At 44.3% G+C, this 20,319-nt stretch overlaps 1 protein-coding gene across 3 annotated transcripts in view; it reads left to right on the top strand.

Moving 5' to 3' along the window:
* Positions 1-20,319, top strand: part of TLN2 (talin 2) — a 342,088-nt gene that overhangs the window by 181,443 nt on the left and 140,326 nt on the right. For all 3 annotated transcript variants that reach the window (XM_037910906.2, XM_043523668.1, XM_043523669.1), the window contains 5 exons: positions 1,683-1,746; positions 4,241-4,345; positions 7,320-7,475; positions 8,950-9,051; positions 17,063-17,139. In XM_037910906.2, coding sequence (XP_037766834.1) covers positions 1,683-1,746; positions 4,241-4,345; positions 7,320-7,475; positions 8,950-9,051; positions 17,063-17,139 — 504 coding nt within the window. The remainder of the gene's footprint in view (positions 1-1,682; positions 1,747-4,240; positions 4,346-7,319; positions 7,476-8,949; positions 9,052-17,062; positions 17,140-20,319) is intronic.

Genomic DNA, 20,319 nt, shown 5'->3' with positions numbered 1-20,319 from the left:
TAATCACATTCCTTGATCTGTTGGCAATGCTTCTACTAATGCAGCCCAATATGCCGTTAGCCTTCTTGGCAACGAGGGCACACTGTTGACTCATATCCAGCTTCTCGTCCCTTGTAATTCCCAGGTCCTTTTCTGCAGAACTGCCGCTTAACCAGTCGGACCCCAGCCTGTAGCAGTGCATGGGATTCTTCCGTCCTAAGTGCAGGACTCTGCACTTGTCCTTGTTGAACTTCATCAGATTTCTTTTGGCCCAGTCCTCCAATTTGTCTAGATCGCTCTGGACCCTATCCCTACCCTCCAGTGTATCTACCTCCCCCCCCCCCCCAAGCTTACTGTCATCCGTGAGCTTGCTGAGGGTGCAATCCATCCCATCATCCAGACCATTAATGACTTCCTAAAATGAGTCCACTCTAGCCCTTTGTGGTGCAGTGTAGGAAAATTTGACTCTCCACCAAAGTTGACTGTCCAGAGGACAAAGAAAGTCAGCCCATGGCATTGTGGGATACATTTGGCAGACTCCCAGAGCACGAGTACAATGGGGCTGTGTCTACACTGCAAAGCAGTATGGCTTGAACACTGGGTCCCAGCTTGACTCAGGTTCAGACCCTCAATCCCCTTGGGGTCTTGGTATTCTGGGTCTGAGTCCTGGTTAGCATAATTTGTGTGTAGATGGAAGGTGGGGTTTGGCTGGAGCCTGCGTTTGAACCCTGGCCTTACGTTGCAGTGTAGACATAGCTAGTATTACAATAAGTCCTTCTTTCCATCCATGATATCACTACTTGTATAGTGCACTATAAATACAAAGCCCTACAAGATAATGATCCCAAAGACTAATTTAAATGACTGGTAGCAAATAATAATAATTGCTTGGCGCTTACTGGGTGACTTGCCACTTCACTTTCTTGTGTGTAACTGAGGCCCTGGAGTGAGAATGGGAAGAGGAGTGCGTAAGGGGAAGGAGATACCTCTGAAGAATCATGGTCAGTGGCTGCCTTAGACTGACATCTGCTCCGAAGTGGGCTGAGATTTTTGTGATCTGAGAGCCTTTTAAAGCTAAATTCCACCTTGGGGACTGAACACATTTAATTCACTTCATGTTTCGAGACCTTAAGTGCCACAGAAATTAAAACTGGTTATTTGTTACTTTGTTTTCGGGATAATACTGATATTAAGCATCCACTGAACTGCTTTTGTGGATAACATTTTATTCTTCCAACACTTCTGGAAAGATGGGGAGAAATAGGTACTAGTGCACACATTAATAAATTGTAGTGCTACTAGAAAGCAGAGGTAGTGACTGAATTGCAGATGTATAGTTGGCTTGTGCTTTGATTTCTTCCCCTAAAGTAAAATAAAGTCAGTGTTTAACATCTGTATATGAACCCTTTTGAGCAATATTTCAAACTGTTGAAATATATCAGAAGGTTTAGTGAAGGAAAGAATGCCAGTTATTTACTTTGTCGGCCAGAAAAATATGAATTATCATCACATAAGGATGTAGCTGAAATGGCTATTTTTAATGCCAGTTCATCTCCTTAATCTCACCTCTGATATTTAGTCAGTCATGGTCTTCTTTCATCATATGGTATTGTATGCCTGTTTTAGGAGCCAAAGGGACTTATTGTTGGCAAAGAGGTAACGGGAAGCAAAGCCATTGTTTAACTATAGTATTTTTTTTCCAGTCTGAAAGAATTCCTGCCTAAAGAATACATCAAACAAAGAGGAGCTGAAAAGAAAATATTTCAGGTAATTACGAAACTGAAAAACGTAATAGTTTCTTGTCTTTGTAAGTGTAATAAGAGTTTGGTTTCCCAGCTCTGTAGTCTGTGCATGTCCTCTGCTTACGTAATAAATTCTCACTAACTCAAGTGTAAAGATGCTGACAACCTCTCTTTTCTTCCATTGGAAGATTTATTATCCTTTTGTTGTTGTTGTTGAAGGTTATTCTCTTTTCAGTGCATGTTCAAAGTTCCTTAGACCTTTTTCTCAATTATGTGGAACCATGAAGATGTGCATTGGCACTGAAATAGAAGCACACTTAAGGAGGTCAGTTTAATTTTTTCCCTAGAACTTCTCATGCCTTCATAGCTCAAGCGTGAGCTTCAGGCATTGTGTACGACAGAGTTCTGTTGGCAAATGCTTGAATTCAGAGAGGTGGCTGGGAAGGATCAAATTGGAAATGACTGAAATGATCAAATACACAACATGCTAAAACTGCGGGAAATGTTTTATAGGATCTTGCACTGATGCGTCAGTGTTGATTAATATATAAACTTGGCAACATGTAAGTATATGAGCAATTTTATCTAGTTTGGAAAATTCTGAACTTAGCGGCTGATGTATGGTTATTCACATCATGAAAGAAAATGGCAGTGACATATGATCTCAGCATGGAACATAATTTTAATTACGCACTGCTAGAATTTGTCAAGTGCTATCCTCTTTATCCCTCGCACTCCCAGTCAAAGAATTCTTTAACTCATGAATTTGTTATAGGTGGAATTACTACTGCCACCTATAGTTGTGGTTGCCCAACCCTTTTCCAGGCTGGATGTCAGCCACAGGCTGAATTTTTTTGCAGTATTTCAGCAAAAATGGCTCAGCCATTTCTGAGGATGAGATTAGGGGGAAATATGTTGTTTTGTCCGTGTTAAAAAGAATTGTTACAACAGATTGGTTGAGACGCTGTAGCACCTACATACTTAGGAGGATGGACTTGAAATTTGGCAGGGGGTTTTCTTGTTGTTAGGGTTGTGTCATTTGCCATCCCTGTGACAAGCAGTCCCAATTTGGCCAAGTTATAGGCTTCAGAAGAATTTCTTTTTGAATGTTTTCAAGAGGCTCGTTGGAGTGAGTTTGGCAGCTAAATTATCCAAATATTCCATCTGCACTAAGTGTGCTCCAGCCTCTGAGAGTTCGTGTGTGTGCCAGCTGGTCTGTACATACACAGTCCCAACAATGCCAACTGACAGTGCTCCATCTTGGGGATACAGTGGCTCCTTCCAGCTACCACAGGCCATTGTGATGCTGGTCACCAGATCAGAGAACAGGGAGGCAGTTCCCTATGTTCCTGATTCTCCTTCTGCTGGCACCCAGTCAGAATAGAAGAGGACAAAGAAGAGAAGGAAACAGACTCATGGAAATGCAGAAGGAGATAACAGAAGGTGTGGTGTGGGCAAGGCACAAAGGGAATATATTAAGTTAAGGGAAGGCAGAGGCTGGGAGCAGGGGATGGATTGCGAGACGGGCTGGGGTGAGGAGCTGAAAGGGAGAGGGCCAAGAGAAAGAGGAGTGGGGGAGATTAGGATTGGTTGAGCAAAGGGACTGGGGCAAGAAGCTCTAGAGGAGTAACAGTGACAGTAATAGGGTAGTAATAGACCAGTAAGCCTTCCTTCAGTGTCAGGTAACTTGGTTTAAATGATAGTTTAAAAAAGAATTCAAAACCTAGATGAACATGATATCATTGGGATGAACCAGTTTGGCTTCTGTATGGAACTCAATATTGGAACTCCTTGAGCATGTCAACAAAGTCCTGGATAAAGCGGAACCAGCTAACATTAAAGTTGTATTCATCTCCAATGGCAATATCTCAAAAAGGATACAACTGAGAGAGAGGGGTTCAGAGGCAAATATCAAAATGATTATGGAGGTGGAAAAACCCTGTAAAGAGAGAAATGATTGGGCCTCTTTACCTTAGGAAGGAGTGGGGGAAAAAAAAAAAAGATATACAAAATAATGGATAGTATAGTGAAGGTAGATCAATGAAAATGACAGGTGTCAAGTTTATAACTAATAGAAGGAACTGCTGTGTTGCACAGCTATCATGTGGCTTTGAATTTCACAGCCTATCATGGGCTAAGTATAGCAAGATTTTTCAAAGATTGGTCATTTGTGTGGATGCTGGGAATCTCCAGAGTGGCTTTATGTAAGGTCTGAAAATTTTTTGAAGGGATATTAAACTTCCATGATTTGAGGGATAAACATAACTGATGATGATTAGGCAGAAACTTGCCCTTTGGGCAGCTTGTTCCATAATTCTTTGTGTCAGAAAATTTGAATATATAACCTTGCTAACATTTCTGCCCAGCAATATTTTGATTTAATTAGTTTCACAATTAAAAAGCAGCCCCGATCAGTTAAAAGCTGGCACACATCACTTTCAGTTCCTTTCATAGTTTCCAGTGGGCATCATTTCTATTCAGTTTAAGTTATACAAAGTAAAACTGAGCTCTTGTTCTAGGAACACAAGAATTGTGGAGAGATGACTGAAATTGAAGCCAAAGTGAAGTATGTTAAGCTAGCACGCTCCCTCAGGACGTATGGAGTGTCCTTCTTTCTTGTTAAGGTAAGTTCAGATTATGCTGGCAACAGATGTGCTTGATTATGTATTACCCCAGACCACTTTCTGAAAGCAGAGTTTGCATATCCAAGGTTTAAGCCTGTAGGAAGCCTTTTCCACTAAAAAGAGAGCTCACTGAATTGTATTGTGGTAGCATCAGGGCCCCATTATGCTAGATTCAGTTGGCCCCATTATGCTAGATTCAGTTGGCAGGGTCAAAGGCAGCGTTTCTCAGACTTGACTTGTTTTAATTGACCTACCAAAATATTTTCTCATCAAAACATTTAGAAAAACACCACAAGTCTGCTTTTCCCAGCTTGGGGGTTTACCTGAATGTGCATATTGAAATCTCTGCATTTTACAAGAACCATATTCTCAATTGTGCACTTATTTTATCTTACACTTCATACAACCATCAGCTTAAGGACTTGAATTTTCTGCATTTAAAGTCACAATAATATTATAATTGGGAGAAGATGACTAAATCATGACTTGGCAGATATAGAATTGTTTTGCTGCTGCTAAACAAGACTTGAATCATTGCTTGATCAGTGTTCTCTCAATAAGGTGGTCCAGGTAAGAAGAGAACTACAGTCTAGATTTTCCATCCTTCCTTCCCAAATTAGGATCCTAAATCCATCAAGTGGCCTGATTTTCTGAAGTGCTGAGCACCCACAAATTCCACTGAAGCTGATGGAACATTCAGGTGCTCTGCCGAAAGTGTAATGGATTATGACTTTCTAAAAGCGTGACATCATTACTTAGCTTTTGCTCCTTTAAGTAGAAGTGACACTGTCGTATTAGGCACCTTTTTATGGAGACCTATTAAAGTAGAATCTCATATCTGAGGCTGTTGTTTTCAGACATCATAGGCCAGTATTAATTTTATCCACTGGAGAGAATATATGGTGTGCATTTGGCATCTTCCCAGGGATACCTATTACATGCGTATTTGATTTTGCTCTCTGTATGTATTTATTCCATTTTCCTAAATTTGTTCTCTTTTCTTGCAAAAACCTAAATACTTCATTACTGTTCAGTGCATTAAATTATTTTGCAAGTGAGTTAAGTGGCTTCCAATATAGTGATTTATGAATGAAGAACTAAATGCTTCTTCACGATCGTAAGTAATGAAATTTAATTTGGGCATACATTTTAAAAGAAAAAAATGCTGGAATTATTTAGAAAGCACAATAAGGTGGTTTCACACTGGTTTCATCAGCTAATCATGGAGTTGTATGTTAGAAGCTATCATGAAAATATCTGCAATTTTCAGTAACTAAAATATTAAAACTGTACAAGCATGCACATTTACAACAAGCAATCAACTAACTGGATCATTGGGCTGAAGATAGAAATACTTACCCTTGCATTTTCGTGGATGCATGTTTGACTCCATGATTTTACTTGTAGTTTGAAGCAAATAGTGACTGAATCATTCTGTAACTATGGCATAGAACTTCAGTCTGAAAGAAGTGTGTGAGAGGACGGTGGAATAATTTGAAGTCCAGGTCTGATACCGAACAAAGGACGTGGGACATAAATAGGAGCTGATTCTCTGTAGCCCACGACATAAAATAAATTCAGGGGGAGCAGAACATCTGGACTCATTTGCATTTCATGATAGAATTTTTTTGTTGCACAGTAAATTGGTATCTGGTCCTTGCTCTATGGACTTGAAGTGCTGGAGAGGTGTATACTCAGCCCTTGAGAGATAGCACCTGTCAGCCTAGAGAGCCCCCCTCATAGCAATGCTGACACGGGTGAAGTTGTTTAAATGGTTAGTAAAACAAACGTTTTAGAGCTATGATGTATAATAAATGGAGCTGATTTTGCCTCCTGTAAACCTCAGAATCCTTAATCTGTGTTGCTCCCTGCTAAATCTTCATTCTCTTCATAAAACACTACCAGAAATTCTGCCGAGAGAAGGCTTTGGAGGCTAATTTACAGTCTGTTGCCTAACATGCTGCTTAGTTTATCTGGGTGGGAGTTGGCCATTGAACCAAGTATCAGGGGGCAGCCGGGTTAGTCTGCATCCACAAAAACAACGAGCAGTCTGGTGGCACCTTAAAGACCAAGTAGTTGAAAATAACTTTCAAAGACTTGGACTGTAACATGCCTTTTTTATTTGAAGGAAGGTTTCTTCTCCCCATCACAAGCGGTTACTTGTACTGAATTGCACAGTGAAGGTCAGTTGTAGTTTAATGTCTTCAAGCTGTACCAGATTAAGGGTGAAGACAGATTCTCAAGACCGGAGTAAAGCTTTGAACATGAGTAGAATTTTGGTATGAAATCTGTTGGCTCACATCTCTTTCCAAGTTATGCTAAGTGCAGTATCTGCATCCAAGAAGCAAAGTAGGATAGATGTGGACCACCTAGAAGGAAATTGTAACTAAAAATCAAGCAATAGCTATAGAATGTGATGCTCCATTGTTCTGTAGCTTGGATAGTCACTTCAATCAGTAAAAGTGGCTGTAAGTTGCTACCAAACCACAGTGGCAGTGATAGTCACATCACACCAGTGTAATGACTACACAAGGTGTGGGGCATTGTAGAATGAAACCATAGTCTAAAAGTCACTGGAGCTGTGTATCCTACCACTTAATTCTGGTGTGTGTTCAGAGTTTAAGAGGTTATCTTTAAGAGGATAACTCTGGACTGAGTCCCTCTGTACATTTAATTTAACCATGTTCTAGATAAGATGAAAAAAAGACTGAACGATTGAGGCTTTGAATACAACACAGTGTTTTGAAAATGAATGAAAAAACACTTCTAGCAGTGTGTCAACATTAAATTATTCTGTGCACTTGCCATGTCCAGAGAAACTAAGTTTGGGCCTGTGAATTGTCCTCTGCAGTGCATCTAGTTTTTACTTTATGTAAGTGTAACCAGTCACGGTCATTCCCACTCTACTTCTCCTTTCCCCTCTGACATATGCCAGTTGGTAAATGAAAACTAATCCTTGATACTTCCGCTACAGGAAAAAATGAAGGGCAAAAACAAGCTGGTCCCTCGTTTGCTAGGCATCACCAAAGACTCAGTGATGCGTGTGGATGAAAAGACCAAGGAGGTGTTGCAGGAATGGCCACTGACGACTGTGAAGCGCTGGGCTGCCTCTCCAAAAAGCTTCACTCTGGTACTCTTTCTGTATGTTGTTACAGAGAGGGAGGGTTGTGTCCGTCATGGGGAAAGGAGCTTGGACTGATGCACTAAATTGGTTGGCCCTATAGGGTTTAGTTTAGTTTAATTTAGTCCTGAAGAAACAACTGGGCCAATTTTCTTATGGCCAACAAACTGTCTCATGTACATAACCCGACCCTGATTATCCAAAGCACTGTTTTAAAGAGCCATCTATCTGCCTGACATCTGCTAATTTTGGTTGTGAATAATCAAGGTTTTCAGAGTGCAGTATAAAGTGACAGACAGGCTGTGAAACTAAATAGGGCTGAAGAAAATGCCTTACAGTGAGAGACTTAAAGAGCTCAATTTGTTTAGCTTATCAAAAAGATGATTGAGAAATGACTTGATAATGGTGTGTAAGTACCTTCCTGGAGAGAAGATGCTGGAGGCTCTTCAGTTAGTGCAGGGATTCTTAACCTTTTTCTTTCTGAATGCCCCCTGACATGCTATTAAAAACTCTCCAGCCCGCCTGTGCCACAGCAACTGGTTTTCTGAATATAAAAGCTAGGGCTGCCATTAGGGGCTAGCAAGCAGGGCAATTGCTTGGGGCCCCATGTCACAGGGGGCCCCGTGAAGATACATTGCTCAGGCTTCAGCTTCCACCCCAGGAGGCGGGGCACAGAGCCTCGAGCTTCAGCCCCGTGCAGTGTGGCTTTGACTTTCTGCTCTGTGCCCCAGGCAGAAAGCCGAAGCCCCACCGCATGGCCCTGCTTGGTGGACCCCTTGAAACGTGCTCACGCGCCCCACACCTCCCCCCAGGGGACCCCAGACCCTGGTTGAGAACCACTGGTCTAGTGGAGAAAGACATATTGAGACCCAATGGCTGGAAGTTGATTCAGACAAGATTAAATTAGAAATAAGACACACATTTTTAAGTAAGGGTAAGAAACCATTGGACCAAACTGCCAAGGAATGTGGTAGATTTTCTGTCTCTTGAAATCTTCAGATCAAGACTGGATGCCTTTCTGGAAGAAAAGGTTTAGTCACACACAAGTTAATAGGTATAGTGCAAGGGTATAGGGTGAAATTCTGTGGCCTGTGTTACACGTAGGAGGTCCGAGTGTGTGATTTAATGGTCCATTCTGGCCTTAAAATCCATAAATGTATGAAATGGATCCAATTGAAAGAGCCTTTTTTCCCTCACATAGTATTTTGTGGAGCTTTGGAATGGTTTTATCTGCCGTTCCAGCCATTAGCTGTAATAAGATATCAAAGGTAAAAGGAAATTTCAGCTGCTTTTATTGGGTTTTGGCTTTGGTGTAGACCCTGATCCTTACGTGGTAGATATGAGCTTGTTGGATTAAAAGCAAAAGAAAGTTAGAAATGTATTTCCTTATATCTCTAATTTTGGTCATCTGAATACAGCTGATGTTCATTTATTTAAATTCGTTCCCAAGGGTGAACTGCTTGTTGTACCTTTTTTTCCTCAGGATTTTGGTGAATATCAAGAAAGTTACTACTCAGTTCAAACCACTGAAGGAGAACAGATTTCTCAGCTAATTGCAGGTTACATTGATATCATACTGAAGAAGGTAAAACTTTAGGATGTCAGTAAAAGTACAGTAAAATTAGTAAATGCAATGTCTCGCTCACAAAAGATAGGTTACCTCATAGCAGTAGTTCGCTTTCTTTTGTGAAGCTAACTAGGTATAATTTTTCTTTGCTGTGACTCACTTGTAGCAAGAACTCCTAGAAAATAGTTCCGTTTAATTACTATAAAGAAGTGTTTATGGAAGTAATACTGAAACTATTAGCCGTATTGAGGGAATGGATTACAAGACTTAACTCAGCATGCTTGGGCATTTAAGTGGATACTCTTCTGGAAAGCAGCTACATGTCATATTCTCTATATCAAGAGAATAATGGCCTAAAGCTTTCTCCTTAACTGTAGAGAATAAACTATATAATTATAGTAGTTACCAAAGTTAACATTTGCCAACAAATGCCACATGATTACTAGTTGTGTTCTAAGCACTTTCTGTGGGAAACCTGTGGCATTTTAAATACTACTGTGTGCTTGCTGTTGACAAATTTTATTAGGATTAGACCAAACTACAACATAATCCATTATAAATATATGTTCATGCCAGAGAAATGACAGACAATTGGAAATTTCAGGAGGATTGAGGATTTTTGTTTAGGGGAACTCCAGACCTAGAATATCAGGGGTGTTTCAATTTGGGGCTGGGGTGGATTGCCAGTATTCGTCACAACTCTTTTTCTAAGACTGGCTCAAGCCAGCATCCAGCATCATCAGTTCCAAATTTAATGAGCACTAAATATGTTCAAATTTTAGTTTAAGTAGAACTTGCATTCTTCTTCGAGTGATTGCTCATGTCCATTCAACTTAGGTATGTGTGCTTGCCACATGCACTGGTGCTGGAGGTCTTTCCCTCAGCAGTATCCGTAGGAGACTGGCTCTGGCACCCCCTGGAGTGGGGTGCATATGCCACGGCCCCCTTCACCCTCAGTTCCTTCTTGCCACCAGTGATGGTGCATGGAACTGTTGCTGCTTCAGCTAGCACTGTTGCTTCTCGTTCGTTCAAACTCATTTACCTCTTGTATATTATTGTATATAGTTTCCCTCTGGTTTTTGTTTCTGTATTTGTTAGTTAGAGACTTAGTAGGTCCCAAATGGGACTTCACCTTAGGATGGGGCATGTCCCAGTCCCCAGGCTTTAAGCCCTGTTATCGTTGTAAAAGGCCCATGCCCATTAGCAATCCACATAACTGTGGTTTATGGTGCTTAGGCGAAGGACACATTAGTGATAAGTGCAGAATCTGCAAGTCCTTCAAGCCCAGGATGAAGGAGGAGTGTGACATACGCTTGAGAGCGCTCCTTATGGAGTCTATCCTTACCACAATGCCGGAGCAGCGCTCTGATTTGGCACCGAGCACCGTGACCTCGGAGTGCAGCACCCTGCCAGTACCGTCTGTGATCCGGCATCAGTCCCCTTCCATAGCTCCAGCCAAGAAGCCCAGCAAGACTGGGAGAGGAAAGTCTCCAGCTTCCCACAAAGGACAAGTCTGGGGTGGACCAAAGCCCTGTCTTGGGCACCTCTTCATCCCCTTTGGGGTCTCGGTCCACAGGTCAGGTCGAGCAGTGTAGCCCAGCCTGCTCCCTATCAGCTACCCTGGATAGTGGCAGAGGTCCTCATCAGTTCCGGGTGCTGTCCATGCCGGAGGCCCTGCAAGCTGCACAAGACATTATGTCCCTTCCAGTGCTGCCCACTCCATTTCCTGCCACAGGGTAAACATGTGTTTGGACCACCACAGTCTCCACCTCTACGGCACCGGTCCCCGTCATGGGGGACATCCCGCTAGAGGTCGCCCTCTCGCAGCCGAAATGCTTCTGACCGTGATAGGCAGAAGTTTTGCAGCCTCATCCAGTCTCCAGACCTTGGACAAGGGCAGAGAGGCTTGAGGCACGGCTCGCTGGTCACTGGGCGCAGATCTCTGGATGCACGCGCCCCCTGGCAAGAGTTTTGGAGTCGGTACCAGGAATCTCCACGGTACCGGTACCGCTGCAGGGACAGGTTGAGGGACCGATGGTACTGTTCTCCAGACCATCACTGATTCCCCCAGGGCAGTGTCACCACCTGCGGCTACGTTTTCACGACACCAAACCCACTCTGGTTCCGAGTCCCACTCATCAAGTGTGAGGCGTAGATAGCCAGTCGAGGCCCGCCAGATCCAACTCCAGGAGCGACCAGTACTGATCGGGACAGAGCCACCACTCAGCCCTGCCTTGGTCGCAGGGGAGCAACCGCTCGGGCTCTAGCTCGGGTTCAGAGTGAAGTTCCCTAGCTGTGGGACAAGCTCCAATACCTACGGTGCAGATTATGTCGATGGCACCACAGCCAGCCCCATGGCCTCAAACTCCATGGCCAGCACAGTGGTACCCATGGGGGTTCATTCAGCCCTCCCAGGCAACCTGCTCAGTATTTGGACCTTTGGAGAGAGCGGCTACAGCCCCCCCTCCAGTTAAAGAGGCCTTGGCTGCAGGCACCCTGCAGGCACAGGAGGAAGTGGGTGAGCAAGCTGCTGGTCCACCTCTGGTTGCAGAGGACCCATTGGTACCGGCTTCTTCCTCGTCATCGCCAGACGAGGCTATAGTGGGGCCCCCTCCACCAGTTCTTCAGGATGATGCGAAGGCGCATCAGGAGCTGTTAAAGAGGGTTGCTGCCAACCTGGGCTTCCAGGCGGAGGAGTTAGAGGAGCCCACAGATTCTCTCTTTGATGTTCTCTGTCCCAAAGCCCCGGCCAGGGTAGCTTTGCCCCTATATGAGGGGGTCACAAAAATTACAAATGCCCTCTGGCAAACCCCCTCCTCGCCTCCTATTTCCAAGAGGGTGGAGTGCAAGTACTTTGTGGCATCCAAGGGTCACGATTATCTTTATACCCACCATACTCCCAATTCCATAGTGGTAGAGTCGGTCAACCACAGGGAGAGACAGGGTCAACCGGGGCTACCCGTAAGAATAAAGACTCAAGGAGACTAGACTTGTTCGGGTGTAAAGTTTATTCATTGTACAGTTGCAGGTGGCCAACCATCAGGTCCTCCTAGGCCGCTATGATTTCAATATGTGGCAGGCCATGACCAAGTTCAAGAGCACCCTTCATGAGGCCTTGAGGAAGGAGTTCCAGGTGATCCTGGATGAGGGCTCGACTGCAGCCAGAGCAACTCTCCAGGCAGCAACGGACACCACTGCCCATATCATGGCATCGGCCATTTCGTTGCATAGGGCTTCTTGGCTGCTCCTCTCTGGTCTTTTCCCGGCGGCTCAGCAGTCAATACAAGACCTCCCTTTCAACGAGCACGCCCTGTTCGCAGAACAGATGGACAATAAACTCCATAGCCTAAAAGATTCCCGCTCGACCCTACAAACACGGCCTGTACGTCCCCAGCCCTTCCTGCAAGCAATTTAAGCCGCAGCAGCCTCGGAGCCAGGGGAGCCGCCCTTCCCAGGAGCCTCCCCATACAAAAATCCAGAGGCTACAAGAGGCGGCCTGGCCACCAATCCCCATCTACATCCCAGTCGGGGTCAACCCACGGTAAGCAGACGGGCAAGCGCCTGTTTTGAGGGTACGCCCGAGGGCGACCTACCAGACTGTTTCCTGGATCCTTCCTCCCCTCTGTTTGCCAACTGCCTTTCTTCCTTCCTCCCTGCATGGGCATCGATAACATTGGACTGATGGCTCCTAAATACAGTGGTGCAGGGTTACACCCTTCAGTTACTTTCTACCCTTCTTATCCCTCTCATGGACTCTTATCACGAGAGTCTTCTCGTGCAAGAGGTAGAGGGTCTACTGCAGCTGGGTATGGTGGAGGTAGTTCCTGTGGAGTACAGGAACAAGAGGTTCTATTCCTGATATTTTTTAATCCCCCATACTAGACCTGCGGGGCTTGAACCGATACTTAATGAAACTGAAGTTCCACATGGTCTCCCTGGCCTCCTCCATCCCTTCCCTGGATCTGGGAGACTAGTACAATGCCCTCAATCTGAAAGATGCGTGCTTCCACATCGCCATCTTTGAGGGGCACAGATGCTTCCTCCGGTTCACGGTAGGTCCCGACCACTATTAGTTCATGGTCCTTCTCTTTGGCCTAGTGACAGCACCATGGGTATTTACCAAGTGCACATCGGTGGTGGCGGCTTACTTCAGATGTCAAGGTATCCAGATTTACCTGTACCTCAATGACTGGCTCGTCAAGGGCAACTTCAGGTCCAAGGGGACGTCGCGGTGCTACTGGCCACGTGCAGTCACTTCGGCCTGTTGGTGAACAAGAGAAAATCCATGTTAGTTCCGGTACAGAGGATAGAGTTCATCAGAGCAGTGCTCAATTCAACCTCCTCCAGGGTGTTCCTGCTGCTTGAGTGGTTCAGGGCATTGATGGACCTCATCGCAGAAGTCTGTGCATTTCCCATGACCACAGCCAGGGTTTGCTTGCGCCTTCTAGGTCACATGGCAATGTGCATGTATGTTGTGCACCATGCCAGGCTCCGGATGCAACCCCTGCAGCAATGGCTGGTGATGGTCTACTCCGAGTCCAGGGACCACCTGGAAAAGGTTGTCACCATTCCCACAACAATACTCACCTCACTCCGATGGTGGTCCGACCATGGGAATATCCTGGAAGGAGTCCCCTTCGACAGCACTCCCCACTCGGTCGAGTTGGTCTCGGACACCTCAGATCTCAGTTGGGGGATGCACCTCAGTGATCTCCAGACCCAGGGTATATGGTCCCTGGAAGAGATGACGTTACACATAAACGTGAAAGAGCTCAGGGCGTGCACGATCTTCCTTCCCCACCTGCCGGGCAGAATGGTCAGAGTCTTGACAGACAACAGCCTCGATGCTCCATATCAACAGATGGAAGAGCTTAATCCTTGGCCCTATGCCAAGAGGCGCTCGAGCTTGGCAGCAGTGTCCCTGCCAGACCGACTAGACCTGCTGTCACAGGGCCACAGTCGCCTCTTGCACCCGAACCTCACGTCTCTCCATCTCACGGCATGGATGCTGCATGACTGAACCCTGAAGAATGGACCTGTTTGCAGGGGGTCTAGCAGGTCCTCCTGGGGAGTAGAATACCCTCGACTAGACAGACCTATCTGGCAGAGTTGATGAGGTTTTCCTACTGGGCGGCTGAATGGGGCATCTCCCCTTCGCATACTTCGGTGCAGTCAATCTTAGACTACCTGCTTCATTTGAGGAACCAGGGCCTGGCACACTCCTCTATCAAGGTCATCTGGCGGCCATTTCTGCCTTTCATCTGCCCGTCCAGGGGCAGACAGTGTTCTCCCATGACATGAAGGTCAGGTTCCTCAAAGGTCTTGAGAGACTTTTTCCTCAAGTTCCATCCCCAGATCCTCAGTGGGATCTCAACTTGGTTCTGTCCAGGCTCACAGGCCCGCCCTTTGAGCCTTTGACCTCGTACTCCCTATCTCACCTATCATGGAAGGTAGCTTTCCTGGTGGCGGTGACGTCAACAAGGCAAGTTTCTGAGCTGCGTGCCCTGGCCTCAGAATCGCCATACACGGTCTTCTATAAGGACACGGTCCAGCTCTGGCCCCACCCGGCCTTCCTTCCCAGGGTGGTGTCTACTTTCCACGTGTGCCAGGACATCTTCCTTTGGTCTTCTGCCCTAAATCCCATGAGACTAGTGAAGAGAGGTGCCTCCATCCTTTGGATGTAAGAAGGGCCCTGACTTTCTACCTTGATCGGACAAAGCCTTTCTTTAGGTTGACTCAGCTTTTCATCTCTACAGCTGATAGGATGAAGGTCCTCCCAGTGTCCACGCAGAGAATTTCTAACTGGATTACCTTTTGCATAAGGACTTGTTACTAGCTGGTGGTTGCCCCACCGCCACCGATCGTCAGAGCCCACTCCACTAAAGCGCAGGCATCTTCGGAGGCCTTCCTGGCACAAGTTCCGATCCAGGATATCTGTAAAGCCGCAACATGGTCCTCGATACACACGTTCACGGCCCACTATGCGATCACGCTGCAGGCCAAGGGTGATGCTGGGTTCAGTAGAGCTGTGTTGCAATCTACATGTCCATGAACTCCTTACCCGCCTCCATGGGTACTGCTTGGAGTCACCTAAGTTGAATGAACATGAGCAATCACTCGAAGAAGAAAAAACAGTTACCTTTTTCCATAACTGGTGTTCTTCGAGATGTGTTGCTCATGTCCATTCAACGACCTGCGCTCCTTCCCCACTGTCGGAGTTACCGGCAAGAAAGAACTGAGGGTGGAGGGGGCCAGTGGCGCCCTATATACTGCGGCATGTGTGCGCCACTCCAAGGGGTGCTGGAGCCGGTCCCCTACAGATACTGCTGAGGGAAAAACTTCTGGCACTGGTACGTGTAGCGAACGCACACACCTAAGTTGAATGGACATGAGCAACACACTTCGAAGAACACCAGTTACGGAAAAAGGTAACTGTCTTTTCGAACTGCTCTAAGTTTTACAAGTAGAATTCCAAGCTAGGGCAGTTCTCTGTATATACGGAGAGTGTACAGATGTGCAGATTTCCACTCCCAAACCAATCCTTTGATTTCGTCTTTAAAATCTGCTCACACAACGAGTTTTTAAATGAGTGAAATGGGAATAGGTTAGCAAACTAACTCCCATTCTGTGTCATGACTTGAATGAGAAACATGCAGTTTCCAGTTGTCAAGCCTGAGTTCTCTCTCTGCCACATCTGTTCCTCACCTACAGTCATATAGAAATCTTGTAATGTCAATACTCAGGGCATCTTTAATGACCTATTTTGCTGTAGATTTTCTTCCACAACTTCCCCTTGTTATAGCATATCCCTGAGTCTGATGTCAGTGAGGGCCTGAAAAGAAATTTTGTCCCTGCAACTTGTCAGTGGTAGATGATTGGAAAACCAGCAACTTGAGGTGCTCCTATTTTTTTTCCCCCCTGTCCCTTACACTAATAGCAAAGTAAGAACGTTGCAGTTTCAAAGAGTCTTGGCTCTAAAAATGAATGGCCTGTTTCAGCCCACACCTAAACTCAAACTGAAATGAAACAGGGTTTGTTCATGGGTAAAGAAGAGGGTTCCCATTAAACTACCTCCAGAGACATAGCTATCTCTTTTCTTTGCCTCAGTATAATGACTGTTACAAGGCTAAGAATGTTGTAGCAATCCATTTCTGACACAGCATTTCTTCCACAACGTACCACGCCTCTCTGTGGTCACTTGCTTATGAGGAATATCTCAATTCACACCCTAATTTAACTCCACTGTGCACATTTACCTCCCTTACGTTATTGTAAATAATTCACATCAGAAATGAACATTTCTTAAACTAAGTTTCTAGAAAATAACCATAAAGAAATGAATCTGGCACCATGTAACACTTGTCACGTTACTTTTCTTGTGGTGGTCATTTGTGTGCATTAATCATATATTGGTTCACACATGGGCGCTTTTTGGATACAAGATACCTTGTAGCAGAGTTGTATGCACCAATTCCTGTGAGCAGTCTGTACTGTTGAGGCTTCCCATTTACTGCTGCATGGAGGGTACCTGTGCAGCTGAGTCACATTGAGGGAGTTGGTAGGAGGCACCACTGTCCGTCTGAGCTTGGTGGTATTAAGCCTCTATGAAACATACTATGTAGCAGATGGTGCTGATTTCTGGGAGGGGCAAGTGCTTCGTCTTATTCAGAAACAAGACCTGCTAGTACTACTATCCATGTTCGTCTTCTCCCCTTATGCACCTTAAGTCCACCAGTGCTGGCACCCAGATTGTTTTGCCCTATCCAAGTGCTCTGGATGCTGAAGTTCCTTGTGATCTTTCTCCTCTCTATTGCACCCACGACGTGGAGGTGTAACCTATCGCAGAGTGCCCGCTCACATATGAGTACCAAAACATCATGGTGCAGCACTAGAGAGAGTGCGAGAGAGAGAGCATGCAGATGACTTGACACAATATGTGTAAACTAGTGACAAAATAAAGGTAGATGAGTTCAAGAAATGAAATGAAATAGAAATGCCATATAAGTATTTATGTTTGCTTTTTTTTCAGAAACAAAGTAAAGATAGATTTGGGCTCGAAGGTGATGAGGAATCAACAATGTTGGAAGAATCTGTGTCGCCTAAGAAGTGAGTTTGTGCCATGGGAAAAATGGCTTTCCGTAAGAGTGAAAGGTTTAGTAAGCAGTGGGTAGTTTTCTTTAATCCCAAATATGGTTTAAAATATTTCTGTCCTTAGAAGAATTACTTAACTGCAGGGTAATTTAACAGAAAACAGCTCTGTCTCCTTCCCCTTCTGCAGAGTTAAGCTTTTGTTGTGAAGTCTGCTGTTTTGTCCAAAGACTATTATTTGGTGTGAAGTATGCACAGTTGTGGTGATTTGAACCATAAACTATGGAACTGAGACTAACTGAGTAGCAATCTGTATGCAGAGTTGTAAAAATTGAATTAGTGGAAGGTTGTGTGTTCGGTTTGTGCATATTTACTTGCTTTTGATAGCTTACATTTGCTAAATGGATTGCTTTAATTAGGGTTTGCATACAGTGTTGTTCTGTAACTGTCATTAGCAGAGTTTTATTTAATATGGAATAAAATAATTAATCTTTCAGATGCTGCTAAAGACAAGGTGGGGGGCTTTGGCTCACAGTGCAACACAAATTAAGTGGGGTCTGGGATTTCATTGTGGGGGGAGAGTGGATTATACTGGGTGACTGAAAAGAGTCAAGTGTAGGGTCCTGGCGCTGTCGGTTCACTTGAAAAGGAATATTCAGTTGGCTCTTTACTGTTAATTAACAGAAACAGTTACACTGTGAGCTATACTGAGGCCTAACTTAAGCCTCTTCTTTGCACTCCATGGGACAGGAGGGTAGTGTCTGTGCAATGTGTGAAGGTCTGACTGTGATTTATGTTACACACATGGCTTACAGGAAATGAATTGGTGAGATCTTTTATATGGCCTTACGTGAATTTTTAGCTTTCGCATAGTGCACATGTTTTCACGTGCTTCCTTTTTACACTTCCCGTTCCAAATGGCTTCCAGAATGTATCCTATCCGTGTCAGTGCTGTATTTAGAAGCTCAAAACTTGTAACAAATGGATATGCATGGACAATGTTCATCTGTAACTGAAATTACACCAATTTTTTTCCAAGCACGTTGTTGCTCTTTAAATCAAAAATTATGCCAATGCCTCCAACTCTTGGAGCTTAGACTATACTTAATATGAGCAGTAACATCTGGCAAAGTGATCGTGCCCATAGTTAATGATAACGTATTGTAGTCTTGGTCTTATCCCATTATTTGATAGACTGCTAAATTACTGTCGGGGCAGAATGTAAATACATACAGTTTGGAAGAAGGGGTACACATTTTATTCCAACTCTAAGGAGTGCTTGGAAAATGTATCTCCAGAAATGTATAGTTGTTAGTCCTACTTTGGCATAGATGAAGCAAAACTGCGAGATCCTTCTTTCAATGACACAGCCCCCAGTCTCCGCTTTTTTCCTTTGTGAGATGAGGTGAGGTCATAACAATAAATACAGCCAGGTCACACATTCCATTCTTCCTTCACCACCTGTTCAGGTAGTAGCATTACTGATAACTGGTTTGTCAGACGCTGAAGATGTAGCAAACTTATACTTTAAGCACCTGGCACAATGGGGTCCTGCTGTATGACTATGTCTTTGGTAATACAAATAATTTCTAAAATGGTTGGATGAAAGAATACATTGACTAGAATTTAAGCAGATCATCCAATTTAAACACCCTTGCTTAGAAACTGAAAGGGAAGAATGCAGCCAGGAATTAGTTTACAGGAGCTCATGAAGTCACAGAATTTAAGGCCAGAAGGGACCACTGTATCATCTCATCTGGCCTTGTGTATATCACTGACCATCAACCCCACACGATAAACCCAACAATGGAAATGAGACCAAAGTAAATGAGACCCACGGGATATTAGACTATCACGTGCCCACAGGCAAAGAATAGGCGGGACCAAGGGGCATCAGTGCTCAAGGTCTCTGCAGTGGCAGGAAAATTATTACACAAGATACACCCAGATAATCCCAGTAAGTGACTCCACTCACCCACTGCAGAGAGAGGCGAAACCCACCCTACCCCTCCCCCCGCCAAGGTCACTACTAATCTGAGCTAGGGAAAATTCCTTCCCAACCTCACATATGGCTATCAGTTAAATCCTGAGCAGTTTCCAAGAGGCCCTCATTCCCTGACCATCCTAGTATCTCTTCTCTGCACCTGTTCCAGTTTAAATTAATCTTTCTTGAACATGGGTGACCAGAATTGTACACAGTATTCCAGATGAGGTCTTACCAGTGCCTTATATAACAGCATTGATACTTTTCTGTCTGTACTGGAAATGCGTTGCGTAATACATCGTAAGAGCACATTTGTCTCTTTCACAGCCGCATCACATTGGTGGCTAGTGGTCATTCTGTGACTGATCCACACACACAGGTCTCTCTCCTCTTCTGTCGCACCAATTGATGAGCCCCCAGCTTGTAGCAAAAATTCTTCTTCTTAGACCCTAGGAGCATTACCTTACCCTTTATACTATTGAATTTTCCCCTGTTTCTGTTACTCCAGTCTTTGGGTCATCCAAATCTTCCTGTATAATATTCCGATCCTCCTCTGTATGGATGATGCCTCCCAACTTGGTATCATCAGCCCATTTCATTAGCACACTCCTACTTTTTGTGCAAAGGTCATTAATAAAAATATTGAATAAGATTTGTCCCAAGACTGATCCTTGAGGAACCACAGAAGTTACCACTCTACAGTTTGATCATTCACCTTTCAGCACAATGCATTGCCTTCTCTTTAGCCAATTCCTTACCCACCTTATATGCTAGCACTGATCCATATCGTCCCTAATATAACTAATAATTTCCCATATGGTACTGTGTCCAGTGCTTTACTGAAGTCCAAGTATATTAGATCTTCTGCACTTCCCTTATCTAAAAATAAGTTATTGTACTGCCTTTATGCACATGTTTCATATTATCATTGTTTTGAAAACTGAAGCAAAGTATTCATTTAATTTTTGGGCCATACTGAGATTAAAAATAATCTCCACTGCATAGCAGCCCAACCTCATTCTTCCTTATTCTCTTGTTATTTGTCACCTTGATCGATGATCGATGATGATGATGATTATATGATTGGTCCTTCAACCCTCATATAGATTGCGCTGATCACAACACTTCTTCCATTTGTTATTTATATAACTAAAAAAATCTTTATTTTAATTTCCTTGGCAAGAGCTATTTCAGCTTGACTTTTAGCAGTTCTC

Source organism: Chelonia mydas, chromosome 10 (assembly GCF_015237465.2).
Source record: "Chelonia mydas isolate rCheMyd1 chromosome 10, rCheMyd1.pri.v2, whole genome shotgun sequence".
Lineage (NCBI taxonomy): Eukaryota > Metazoa > Chordata > Testudines > Cheloniidae > Chelonia > Chelonia mydas.
The sequence above is the reverse complement of the archived record's forward strand: the minus strand, read 5'-3'. Positions and strand labels throughout refer to the sequence as shown.